Raw genomic sequence first — 14,431 nt, 5'->3', positions numbered from 1 at the left:
CCTGTGAACCCATAGCTTCCCTGAAAAACACAATTTTTATGTCTAGGAACAGACACTCAGACATAGAAGTCTGATCACCTAAAAACAGGCACAACAGGCAACACGTCTCAGCTAAAAACAAATGAGTTTACACCGGCAGCCACAAAAGGCTCCTAATTAGTTACTAAGTCACTGGATGCTGCACAGTGGAAAGAACTTAAACTGAAAGATGGACTGACTTTCCACCCTACTAGCAATTAATCTTAACAGGCAAAAAATTATCTATATTTTCTCAACATTCTGTATCTCTTCAAATGAAACCACCTCAGCCTACCCGCCCCCAAACACACCCAAAAATAATTCAGATAAAGGAAACTTTGTTCACTGGTCACCAGGACAATGAACACTAACATCGTGAATGACTTACTAATGCACGTGGGCTGAGCCGACCATCCATTTTGCTGACATGTAATCGACCCAGTGGTGTGACCATCTGCTGTCACATATCCTTGTTTGCACTTATATTGTACTCGTTTATGTACAGGATATGTAGGATCAGATTCAGAAATAAATCCATTTGGAATTTCCAGGTCCGATTTTGAACATGTTCCTAAAAGGTAGGGAGCATAAGGAAAAGATAAGCATGTATTCAACCAACATTTTCATAAGGACTCAAACAACATAACCACATAGAAAATATGGAGTCATTTGTAAATGAAAACCGGGAAAAACCTAATCATCCAAGGTCTTGGGTCAGAGAAGATTGGCTATGAGATTTCAAAGGTACTACAACAAAATACTTAATTAAAAATTATTTAGGAGCAAAGCAAGATTTAAAATACTCGGAATCCATTCCAAGAAATTACTAGAAACCTGTGTATCCAATGGACCTGGAACCCTCCAGCTACCCAGAGCTCTCCTAGCAATGGGTCCTTTCGTGCATTTTACTTTAAATATTCTGAGGCTAGAGCTTATGTGTTCTCATCACAAGGAAAGAAGTTAAGTAAGTGAGCTGACGGATATGGTAATTAGCGTGACCATGGTGATCATTTCACAATGTGTACATATATCAAATAGCAGCTGTACACCTTAAACGTGCGCAATTCCTATTGGTCATGATACCCCATTAAAGCGGAAATAAATCAAATTGCAGAAAATAAAAATATGAGCAGAACTGAAATAGAAACAAACACTAGAGAGAATGCACATAGTTAAGGTGGTTCATTGAAGAAATTTACCAAACTGATAAATACCAGGGAAGAAGAGTTGAGAAACAGTAAGTTCCCTCCATAAACAATGAGGAAACCGAATTAAATGCACGAAAATAACCTTGTGAGGTTTGTGGAAACACTCAGGGTCTAACGAAAATTCTGGAGGGATAGAGGCAAATGATGTGAGCTCTACCCTCAAAGTGCCTCTATTTGGGTTCTTTTTCCAGACTACAATAGCGGAGGAGAAATCCCTTGGCATACCAGAGTATGCTGAATAAAGTACACAAAAGTCATAGATCTCACAGAAGTGGACAGCACTAGAAGTTGAACTTAGAGAACCAGAGGAAGAAACCATGGAATGTAACATAGAGCTCAACAGATCTGCACAGAAATCACTAGATTCTTTTGCTGAATATATCACACTACGGTGCAGGGCACAACCCCATGAGAATGGGTAACTGCCAGAAGAAGCACCCCACAAATTCAAAGATTTCCAGAGCACACACAACCCTGGAAAACATTCCGATTTGATCAGATCAGAGTGGAACGACGTCTTTAAACACCAGTCCTTAGTAGAGAGACCAGAAGAGGCCTCACTCATCCGCATTCTGAATAAACTAGTCTTAGAGTAAAGGCTCCTAGACCAGCCATAGTCAAGTTTAGTTAAGAGCCTTGAAGGGGTCAAGAAGACCCATAACCCACTAAGCCTCCAAAACGAAATGAAGGCCAGCAAACCCCAACCCCCAAGGCGTGCGTCTAGGGGAGGGAACTCAGGTGGCGGCCCTGTCCCTCTTGCTGCTTCATGGCCTCCAATCTTGGTCGCTTTTCCTGTGATGCTGTGCTGAACCTTCTCTGCTAGATCCCCGGGCTCCCACAGGGATGCTCTATCCATGGTGACTGTCAACTTCGGTGCTCTTTGGGCCAGGACAATAGAAACTGTGACTGAGCCCCAGGCTGATGTCACGTTATTCCTACATGGACCCACTTTGTCATCATGTGCTGTGATTTTGACTAAGGTCCATCAGTAGGCTCATTTGTTTTTCAACATATGCATATGGAGTTCAGTGTATCCAGTCACACACTTGGAAGAATAAAAGCAAACTGGTGCACTAGTTGAAAAAGAAGCTGCCATGCACATTTTGCCACAGTTATTGTGGGTGAGTCTTAGAAAATCACAGACATCCTGGGATCTTAGACGAGTTTACTTACTGACACGGATGCATCTGGGAGGAGGGGACCAGCCATGCTCCGTACATGTCATTGAGGTCTGCTCATTGGGAAGGCTGTAGCCGGGATGGCAGTCAACACTTACAGATTCTCCCTGTATATATTTTCTTTCGTAATATGGAGAAACACCATTTTCCAGAGAATTGAAAACACATTGTCCTAAGAATTATAAAATGATGATTGAAAAATCCAAAAATTTGTTCAAGATAGTAAATTAAAAATTATCTTTATAATATTTAAATGACTTGAATAAGCATGGAAAACACATAGTTTAAACTAAAGCTACTACCAAATATTTCTTAAATAGAAAAATCAATACTCAGTATCATTTACATGTAGTTTGTATAATTAAAATGTGTGTAAATGAAATAGATATTCTTGTCAAGTGCCTATTTTTATTTCATATGTTTTATTAATGAAGACCTCCTCATAAAAGAAGAACCTATATTGGTTACTTGCTCATAGAGCCCAGCCTTTGACCCTATTTTTATAACACAAGGCTTCCTTGTGTTCTCCTGTGTGTTTTTTACTCTCCACACTTAGAAATATTTACACACGCACTATTATAAAGAGGTGTACGTACTGCGACAGGGCACTGCTGGTATCCATTCTTCTCCTGTGCAACTAATGCGATCCAAGAATGTTCCTGAGTGAGTCACAAAGTTGTCATTACAGGAATAGAAATACCACTTTCCTACAGCTGCTGGGAAGTATGGTTTATATCTATTTTCATCATGTAGGCTTCCATGTTTTATTTCAGGAAAAGCACAGGATTGAACTGGCAATAAAAACAAACAAACAAACAAAAACAGTATGAATAATGTTTTGCCTTAATAAAAATCCAATGAGAGACAAATTGTTTCATTGATGAGTTATATTTTCTTATTACCATAATTACACTCATTGCATTAAGGTTTCTAGGACAACAAAAGTTATAAAATTCAGATGACATAATAAGACTTGTTTTGTGATCATTTCAAAATATATACAAATATTGAATCAGTATGTTTTGCTCCTGAAACTAATACAATGTTATATGTCAATATTATCTAAATAAATAAATAAATAAATAAATAAATAAATAATCCTTTCCCTCATATTGTTCTGCACGTGGAGATCTGTTTCATGGTGATAATAGCCGCCCCTTCAATGGTATCATACTTTCAAACTTCATGTGGACTTGGGCCCTGATATAACACTCAGGCCAGTGAATTATAACTTGTGTCATTACACTTTTTGATTCATGGAACATCCAGCTTAAGTGTGGACCACCTTTACAATGAACTGTGATGGATAAAGAAAAGGAATAGGATAGTTGGGACAGAAAACACTTGAAAGGGGCTAAAGAAACATCCCTGGAAATAATTACCCCATTGAATTGAGTGGCATTTTGTGACAGGTGATGGCTTTAGAAAGTTCCAGTGTCTCCAGCACTCCTCCCTCCTAAAAGGGAGCCTAACTGCCTCCCTCCCACCCCCACACACCTGTACTGGACTCACTGACTCTCTTCTAGACCACGTGTGGCTGAGGTGACAGTGTGTGGCCAGGTCACGAGAGGTGTGGAGGCTTCCTCCTCTCTCTCACATCACTGGCCCTTGGGAATCGAGCTGCCAGTCAAGCATCCTATGGAGACACGTGGGTTTAGGCCCAGAGGCTGCTGCCGAAAGCCCCGGGAGAGAGTCATCCTGGCAGCCGCCCTCCATGATGGTCGCCGAGGCCACGTCCTGACTCAAGAGACTGCCTCTGACCTTGGCAGCTAAGCCACTCCCAAACTCCAGACCCAGGGGATTCTGAGGTGATAGAGGCTTCTTGTTTCAAGTCAATAATGTTTGAGGGAAAATTTGGTACACAGAAATAATTAACTAACATACTAGGTGGTAGATAATACTGGTCTTGCCAATGTTCTCATTCTGATGTAGAAATACGTCATTTAGAGAAATATATAATGATATATACAGGTACCTACTTAACATTAAATAGCAAAAAATTGAAAGTTTTTCACTTACAATCATATTTTTTACCTGCTTAGAATTGATTACTTTGAAAAGCAAAGAATGGCTCTAAATCCTGGCTTTAACAAAAGGCAAAGATTTGGACTTATTAGGTCCCGATTTTTTTGGTTTCTGAGAAAGTAATTGCAGAAATAAGAAGCAGGTGAATATACGAAAGGACTTACAGGTGCATCTTGGATGGGGCTCCCAGCCTGTATTAGTGCATCTAGCCGTATTTCTTCCGGTTGCAGGATAAAAGCCGTTTTTTTTGTTTGTTTGTTTAAATTTTTTTATATGTTTTTTAATTAGTTTCAGGTGCACAAGACAAAGCAAAACTTAGACGTTTATCATTTATATCCCTCACACTGTGTGAACACCCCTCCCCCATCCACAATCCCTCTGTACGTTCCCCAAATTAATTTTCAAACCCCCATGACCATCTAGTGGTTACCGACTATTTTTCAAAACCTCTCACCTTCCCCTTATCCCCACCCCCCCACCCCTCTAGCAACCCTCTGTTTTTCCTCCATGTTTCCAAAACTGTCTCTGATTAGTTCATTCACATATTCTTTTCTTTAGATTCCGCATATAAGTGAGATCATATATGTGACGCTCCATATATTCCAAACGATAACTACAGTCCTCAAAGGAACAAATACAGACTTGCAACTGTAATCACATACCAGTGTAAAAACGGCTTTCTGACATTATGTTAAGTGAAATAAGTCAGAAAGCCGTTTTTACACTGGTATGTGATTACAGTTTCAAGGCTGTATTTGTTCCTTTGAGGACTGTAGTTACCGATTGGAATATAGGGAGCGTCACATGTCATTTCTGAAAAAGGATATGTGGATAAGGCCATAATTACTCTCCATGAAAATAATCAAATACATGAAAATGAAGAAAGCGGATGTTATTTTTGTCCTTACCATGTGGCAAAATGGCATTAAATGAGCACCGCCTCATGTCCTTCCCCTACAGCACTATATCTCTCGACCACATTTGTCATCTGATGTACTTGTGTCCCCTGTGCTCTTGAATCCCCTTTCTCCAAACCATCATATATATCATGATATTCCACACGTGGCAATGATGTCATAATATCTCACTTCAACTGTTCTCCCCACTTCCCTCAAGCCCCTGGGCTTCTGAAGTTCTCGTAAGGACTGTTTACAAATACTCTGAGCGTCTTCCTTGACTCGCATAGGATAATGAGGTGGCAGGAGTATGTTTCCCTTTAAGGGAGGAAGTTTCAAAAGCCATTGTGTGAATTTTTATGTTCTCCTGCCCACAGTGGCAGGGGCAGTGGAACGACGTGGAAAGACCATATCTCTATCTTCTGAATCTTACGAAAGACAGAGGAGCAGAATTCCTTCCAATTCACACTGGAAGTGAAGATGAATAGGAAATTAACTGTAGCTCACTAGGCTACTGAAATTTGGAAAGACATTTTTCTTACTGGAATAGGATAATCTAGTCCAGGGTTGGACAAACTTTCTATGTTATGGACCAGATACAAGTTGTTTGCCACAAGTACTGAGGCTGCCTTCAAAGTGCAAAACCAGCCTTAAACAAACCATAAACAAATGGGCATGGCTGTTCCAATGGAACCTTGTTTACAGAAAGGGGACAGGCTGGATTCGCCCTGCAATCCACACTCCTGGACCTGGTCTGTCCTAATTCATGAAGCTCCTTCTCTCAGTCCTTTTCATCAACTTTGTTATATTTCAACAATGGATCCATTTGCAATACTCTTTTTCTAATAAAATGCCACGCCTTCTAACTACCATGGAAATGTAAGATCAGCATTTATACTGGTGCCACGTTGCGTTTTGGATTCAAATCCTGTGCTGGATATTCAGCACTGCATGAAATCCATCCATACACCCCTATTTTACTTCCTATGCTATTTCCCCGAATAAGTGACCAATAGTCTCATCTTAGGCAAGTCACCTAACACAACTGCTCCTTCATCAATAGATCATTAATCCTTGTATTCACAGAAAACAATTGAGACTACCAGCTGAGAGTTCTCTAGATCTTTCCAACAGTTTTTTTAACGTTAGATGTATCTGTTTGAACTTAAGCCTTTCCCTTGGTTTGATGATAAGGTATTTTTTTTCATACTCAAGCTGCTTCTCAAACCTTTTAGTTTCCTGTAAACCATTGTTGATTCCTTCCCTGTCTTATTTTGTCAACCACTCTCTCTTTAATGGGTGTGAAGCTTCTCCAATTTTAATCTCCTTTTCTCAGTGCTCAGCTAGTGTGCTACATTTGTTCTCCGCTTCACACCAAGGTCCTGAAAATGGCATTTTACAATTGCTATTGTCCACTTTCCGACCTCCCATTTATTTTTCGATCTTTCTGCTTTTTGGCCTCTGATAGCTCCACTGTGCTGGTACTGCTGTGACAAAAGTCCCCAATGTCCTTCCGTTTCCCAATTGCCAAACTCTTTATATTCCACACATTACAGTGGCTTGGATGGACGATGGGCCCCTTAGCTATTTGTAGAACTGAATAGATAAAAAACCCTCTGTGATACTTGACACAGTTCATCACTGACTTCCTGAAGTACTCCAATGCCTTCCTTTCTTATGGTCTCCTACCTCACCTTACCTTGGACTGAACGATACTGTGTTATTTTATTCATGTTAGTGACAGCTGTTCCTCTTCCTCTACTCAATTTTGGGCCCCACCTACTCAGATCTCACCTCGGACCTCTTTCCTAGTTACTCTCTGCCACCAACGCAATAGTCTGTCCGATCTTCACACATGCCAAGGTTATTCCTGCTGCGTGCACTTTTTATTCTTTGTTTCTAGATGATTCTTCTCTACCTATTCCTATTGGTTCTTATCACCACTCCAGAAACATCCTTCCTGATAAAAAGCTACCACCATTATGTTAACTTCTTTTGTGAGATTCAAATCTATATATTCAACTGCAGTTTCACACTGGACAGGTCCATATGTATAATTCAAAGGATATGCAACTTAATATACGTCAAACTAAATCATCATCCTTCCTTCAATATATGTGTGTCCTCCTGTGTGTAACATTTTAATTTCTGGCACAAGAACACCATGCAGATGCCTGGAAATTTAGCACATATTTCTTCGTCCCCATCACTCCAATAGACTCAGAAGCCACATCTATACAGTTATAATTAATGCTTATATATCTCCTCCTCTGCGTAGCATACCTCCACTGTGCACATGTAACTCTAGAGGTATTGTAGTCGTTTCTCTTCTATTTTCCTGTTTTTGTTTTATTAAATTTATTGGGTGACATTCATTAATAATATATATATATATGTTTCAAGTTCTATAATATGTCATCTATATATTGCATTGTGTGTTCACCTTAATTGGTCTTAAATTTACACTCTATTCTGACAGAATAAGCTTTGATTATGTCTCTAGTGCTAACACGATAATATACTTATATTAGCAATGATTATATTAAAACATAAGAGAAAACATATGTGACCACCAAAACACAACTTTTATGTAAAATATGTCTTCAGTGTTTGATGTAATTGACACTAACCCCAAATGAACTTTAAATATGTTAATCTATTTTTCTCTCATTTCATACTGCTGTATTTACCATATTTTCCTTTTTTAAAAAAATTAAGGTTTATTGGGGTGACAATGGTTAGTAAAGTCACATAGATTTTAGGTGTACAATCCTGTATTCCATTATCTATATATCCCATTGTGTGTTCACCACCCAGAGTCAATTCTTGAATTTTTAAGTTATGACTTGTAACAGAAAATGAAAAAAAAATTCTGTAAAGAAAATGATTTGTAAATGTTGAACCTTTGGTTTGTGTGTGTGTGTGTGTGTGTGTGTAAATGAGTCTAGTTTCAAGAGAAGTAAACACAGGAATTGTAGTAACACAGACGGGAAAACAGAGATTTTCCTTTGTTAAAACAAATATGTGCTAAGCAAGCGTTTTAAGTAGGCAGCTCCTTGAACAAAAAAGGAAATAATCAAATCAGAAAACTTCTATGAAGTAGTCACACTACCCTGAGTCCTCATTCCGAGTAAACTTCAATTCCGGAAGTCTTACTTTGAATTCATTGAAACTTGGAATAATGGATGGTTCATTATAATGTTTATCCTCAATACAGGCAAGGAGCCTGATAGAACAGAAAGGGTTTGTAAGGTACACTTGGATGAATAAATTAACTAATCAATTAAGAGTGCTCTGAAGGTAAAACATATGGCAGAGGGGAACGACAGAGGACGTGTGGCCCCCACTTTCTCAGTGTAGGAACCACAGAAGCCAGGAAGACAAACAGCTGAACCCCACACACCATCAGCCTAACACAGATCTATGTGGTTATCACTGTCTTGTGCTCATTCACCTCTTTCTAAAATATTTTCTTACTAATGCCTGAAAGATCATTTCATTGTGTAGAAGGATGTATTTCCAAGGAGTGCTGTTGGGCTCAACGAAACTTTATGAATGATATGATTTGAAGTTCAGAGGGCTCTGCTTCCCCCTGCAGTATAGAAAAAATCTATAAGAGTCACCCTCTTAGAGGCGGTCAATTGATCCGATTTCATGTATGATAATATCGTCTTTTTTTTAATCACTGCAGTGCCCTTATCAAAAGCTAACTCACTCCTTTTCTTAAATGTTTGCAAAATCTCAACACGGTTTATTACCATCTTATCACTGCATCTTCTTGCTATTCTTATACCATTTCTCAAACTCCTCAAATACCAACATTCGCTCTTGTAGGACATGATAGTTTAAAACCAACTAGGCTCAGTAGAACATACTATTCCAGATATAGTTTTTAGTGGACAGAGAAACAGTTGAACTCTTTGGGTCTATGTAACATCCTTTATGAAGCCTAAGACAAGAGTTTTTATTGTTTTCGTTTTTTCAGTGCCTTAGTCACTGTTGATTCCTATTAGGCCCATGGTTAATACAATCTCAAATTTCTGCCACTTAATTCCATTGCCAGTGGAGGGTTTCTGTTGGGGATTATTATAATGTACTTTCTATAGCTAAATGCTGGGCAGTCTAGTTGTTTGAGAAGCGTACATACGTGGGTTTCAGAAAGCTCGTTATAGGCCTGGCTGGCTGTGCTCTCTACTTTCTTCTGACTATACCATACACCAACTAATTCATATGCTACTGAACTTTCCTGGGCCCATCTGTGTCTCTCTTCAGAGTAAGAGAACCAATTGATCTCAAGGTGGGTCTTGCACACATAAAAATTTAAAATGCGTACTGTATTCATAATAATTGATTCCTATGAACATTAGTATTCGACTCTGAGAAAAATGAACTGCTTAACTATACGGAGGATAAGAATGAAAACAATGGATGAAATATACAGCAAAAAGAGACAGACAAGAAACATAACATTCCCTTTACACGAAGGAGTTGGCGACCACCCAAATTTAGTGCATATGGCGTCTGCTCTTTCACTGTAACCAAAACCCCTGTGACATTTATATTGAAGTCGGTCATTTTCTTCGTAAGTGTTCTTAGGATTCATGGGCACTCCGTGTGAAATTTCTGGTAGTTTGCAGGAAATTGCTAAATATAAGGGATTCAATTCCAAATGTTTGTTATTTATTAAAGGATTCTGTCCAAGACACAGTTATATAAAGATGCAAATTTTGTTTCCATTATTAGGTAAAGTAGGCAAACAAACCAAAGTTCTGTTTTGACTTGAATGCTTGGTGAAGAATTTACCTGTTGGTCTTAGCATTCAGTTCTGAAGAAAGTGAAAATGCTGATTAAAATTATGTTGTAAATATTATTTGGTTTTATAAATTAGTCCTCTTGAAATAAATAGTGGTCAGTAATATTCATCAACTGTGTATATAAAATTGAATACAGACATAAGCTTATTATGATAGGTAATTTCACTGAGCAACGTGTAAGAAACGCATATTTTCTAGTTATTGATAATAAAGTAATTATTAACAGAATACTTTGTCCGCTTAATTAATTTATCTCTTTGTCATTACAATTCTAAAAAGTAACTGACCCTCTGCGTTTGTGGTTTCACCATCCATCCAAGTTTTCTATTAAGAAAAAACTGGCCGTCATCTTTTTATTTTTAATTAAAGTTTATTCCACTGGCAATTGTTAGTAAAGTTACATAGGTTTCAGGTGTCATCTTTGACACCATACCTCTCAAACATGTTCCCTGGGATTACAGCAACAAGAACTAATTTCCAAGGTCCTATTCTCCCACTTTCCCAACCTGTTTTCCTCTTTGTAATGTAATGACCTATTTTTCCTTGTCACTACATTGCTCCACTGAAAATCCTTCACTGATTTCCCAATTCAGTCTGAATAAAAGGGTATCATACTTTCAAAATTCATTTGGACTTGGGCCCTGATTTAACACTAAGGTCACTGACCTACAACTGGTGTCATTACATTTTTTGATTCATGGAATATCCAGATTAATGTGGGCCACCTTTACAATGAACTGTGATGGATAAAGAGAGGAATATGATTGTCAGGATAGAGAACACTTGAAAGGGGCTAAAGAAACATCCCTGGGAATAAAATACCCCTTTGAATTGAGTGGCATTTTGTGATAGGTGATGGCTTTAGAAAGTTCCAGTGTCTTCAGCACTCCTCCCTCCTAAAAGGGAGCCTAACTTCCCTCCACCTGCCTGTACTGGACTCAGTGACTCTCTTCTAGACCACGTGTGGCTGAGGTGACAGTGTGACCAGGTCACGAGAGGTGTGGAGGCTTCCTCCTCTCTCTCATATCACTGGCCCTTGGGAATCGAGCTGCCAGTCAAGCATCCTATGGAGACCCATGGGTTTAGGCCCTGAGGCTGCTGCCGAAAGCCCAGGAGGGACCTGTCCTGGCAGCCGCCCTCCATGATGGCCACCAAGGCCACGTCCTGACTCAAGGGCCTGCCTCTGACCTTGGCAGCTAAACCACTCCCAGACTCCAGACCCAGGGGACTCTGAGGTGATGGATACACAGGTTGTTCTTATGGCGGAGCTTGGGTCTGGGGAGCTTTCAAGGGGGACCTGCGGAAGCTTTCTTGTGTTGTTGTTGTTAGCAATGGAAATGGTCCCGATTACATAATGTACAAAACCCCACATGCAACGTTTTATGAAATGAAAAGCGTACAATGATGCATATTATACTCATATCTGATGTTTAATGACATGCTATAAAGTTCATGAGTGTGTTCAGTTAGGAGATTTGGAAAATGAGAGGATTGGATTATAAACTAAATGACAGACAGAAGATCGTAATGAAGAATTCGTAAATTTAATCACAGAAGTGATTTTTTTTAAAACTTCCAAATTTTCAACATTTGTCCATGATCTCAGAAGACAAATTAAAATGTACTGGGATTACACTGGAAATTAAGAATATATTCCATTTTTATTAACAGCAATATGTCTTCCATATAGTGAATTTTGTTAAATATTTATCATTGATAGTGACATTAATGACCTTTAAGACCTTTATATATTAAAACACAGTAAACTGAATATATTTAAAATGTATAATCTGATGAGTTTTGACATAAGAACCTGTAAAATCATCGCCATATGTAAAATTATGAAGAATTCCATCGCTCTCCAAAGTTTCCTGTACTACAAATAAGAATCCCCCAAACACTGTGGAGTGATAATCAAGCTTTTCTGTGACACATTTTCATGTCAAGTGTTCATGAGCCTATTCACATGACCCCCTAGTCAACAGGACTGGCTGTTCACGCTGTGGAACTCAGAAGACAGAAAACAATTGATTTTGTTTTCCCCTTAGGTGAATAGGTGATAGTTATCCCACATCTGATAATACAGATTATTTGTACCAGTTGATTCATTCAAAAAATAATGACAAACGGAAGAGGTAAGTTACACTTAAGAAGGAACTTGAATATTGCAGTAGTTTCAACTCACCTTGTGCGTGAGCCCAGGACACCCCCAGGGTGAGCATGACACTGATCAGCAGCAGCATGTCCGCTCTTCCCAAGGGTCCCAGGACAAGTTCCCGATGTGCTGAGTGGGGCTTAAGTCCGCTGCACAGCAGGTATCAAGTGTGAGTCTGGATTTAAGGGCTCTGTCAGGAAGCTACTTTTTGAGGTCACTTTGTAAATTTCAAAGTTCGATGAGTTTTACCAAAGCCCTCAATCCCCATTAATGATCAACTACTAATGTGATGGCCAAGATGTCTACTGTAAGTGCTCATCCAACTACTAAAAAATTGAAGAATAATAAAAAATGTATGAAATAAATGCTAAAGGCATGATACTAATGTAAACGAATGGCGGTAAGGACCCTGAAGAACAGATGGGACAAATAGAAGCATTTGGCAAATGGTGTACATTAATCTGTCAATATTACATATTGATATAAATTTAAAAAGGCCAATGATACATAAGATAAATAGAATTGGATTAAAAGGAAAACCCAATTATATGCTGTTTCCAAAGAGAGCCATTTAAATGTAAAAACATGACACGTTGAAAGCAAAATGTGGAAAACTATAAACCTTGTATGAACTCAGCAAACACAAGGTGGAGTGGGTATGGGAACATCAGATAAACCAAACTTCAAAAGAGACTTACCAGAGAATAATGAAAAGCATTTAATAATGATAATGATAATAATAATGATAATAATAATAAAAATAAACTAACCCAGGTGATATCAAATTCACAAAAGGAAGGGTAAAAAAAGGGAAGAAAATGGGAAGGAAGGACTTAAGTATGAATTTGTCATTTAGAAAAACTTTAAGGCTTCCACAGAAAAGATGAACTAGAGCTAATACACAAAGGGATTTTCTTTATACTGGGAACAAACTTTGGAAAATGAAATTTTAAAACAGTATTATTCTTTATAACTATGAAAAAGAACTTAAAATATCAAGGAATAAATTTGACAAAATATTTGTAACATGTCCGCTCTGAGAATTGTGAAACACTGCTGAGAAAAAATTTGAAAGGCAAGTAAAAGAAGAAGTTTATAATGTTTATGGATTGGAATACTTACCTTCATTAACATGCCAATTCTCCCCAATCAATTTATGCTTTGAACATGACTCAAGAATAATTCTCTTATTTAACCAAAAAATAATTGACATCATTCAAAAATTCATGTGGAATGCAATCCTGAAAAAGAACAAAATGGATTACTTATAATTCAGGATATCTAGATTTATAATAAAGTTATTCTATTTATCACAATGTGGAACTGTTATAAAGATAAGCATGTTTTCCGTGAAAAGCAGTGACACCAGACATACACACCCCCACACATCATTCAGTGGGGGAAGTTTTCTCCAGGAAATGGTGAGGCAACAGTTGGATTCAGGTAAAGTAAACAAAATGAAACCTTGGCCTGTGTCAAGTCTTCAGCGTGGGTGAAGGCCCAGTAGAGGCCAAAGCTCCCAAATCCACAAAGCCCACAGGTCTGTGACTCACCCACAGGGGTCTGAGGAAGGCTCCAAACACCCTTCATTTCCACCACTGACTCTGCAGCACCGTGGGATCTGCCGGGTCATGTGGCCCAAGTGGCAGAGCCTCTTGCATGGCGGCCTGGACCTGTGACAAAGCCGCCTCTTGTTTTGCGCCTCACTTACACCAGTAGCTTCTGGGGACCATTAACACATGGGCTAGAGGAGCATCTTCAAATGAGGGCTATGTTGCCTCCCAAATCTAAGGAGACCCACTAGGGGTTGTACTTTGGATCTTTAGGTTGTGGGGAATTGTGTATGCGTGTGTGTGTGTGTGTGTGTTTCAGCTAAAAGGGCTATCCCAACCTACCCCACCCCACATTCCCAATCCCTAGAAATCTCCCTGAGGTACAAAGATCCTGAATAGTTGCTGAATTTATTATATTTCTATCACCAGGCATGCGAACGTCTTACCAGTGCGTCTAGAGCGGCTGCCATTATTATTCCGTGGGTCCAATAAGCATAATATCACCAGTGGAATGGACCAGAGTGTTTCCTCGTAATGGGAAAGGTGAGTCAAGTCGCTGCAAACTAGTGATGACCTAGGGCTGC

The 14,431-nt window shown here is 38.9% G+C and overlaps 1 protein-coding gene across 2 annotated transcripts in view; it reads right to left on the bottom strand.

Annotated features, from left to right (window-relative positions):
• LOC148758189 (complement factor H-like) overlaps window positions 1-12,493 on the bottom strand; it is a 31,663-nt gene extending 19,170 nt beyond the window's left edge. The window contains exons 1-4 of one of the 2 annotated variants that reach the window (XM_088799173.1): window positions 12,325-12,493; window positions 3,001-3,195; window positions 2,400-2,576; window positions 407-589 (exon numbers count right to left, since the gene is read on the bottom strand). In XM_088799173.1, the coding sequence (XP_088655299.1) occupies window positions 407-589; window positions 2,400-2,576; window positions 3,001-3,195; window positions 12,325-12,382 (613 nt within the window). In that variant the 5' untranslated portion in view covers window positions 12,383-12,493. The remainder of the gene's footprint in view (window positions 1-406; window positions 590-2,399; window positions 2,577-3,000; window positions 3,196-12,324) is intronic. The other variant, XM_088799174.1, reaches the window with a different exon arrangement.
• Between the last annotated feature and the right edge of the window lie 1,938 nt (window positions 12,494-14,431).

This window comes from Rhinolophus sinicus, chromosome 6 (assembly GCF_057876585.1).
Source record: "Rhinolophus sinicus isolate RSI-liver-muscle chromosome 6, RSI-T2T, whole genome shotgun sequence".
Taxonomy (NCBI): Eukaryota; Metazoa; Chordata; class Mammalia; order Chiroptera; family Rhinolophidae; genus Rhinolophus; species Rhinolophus sinicus.
This window is presented reverse-complemented; position numbering and strand designations above follow the sequence as displayed.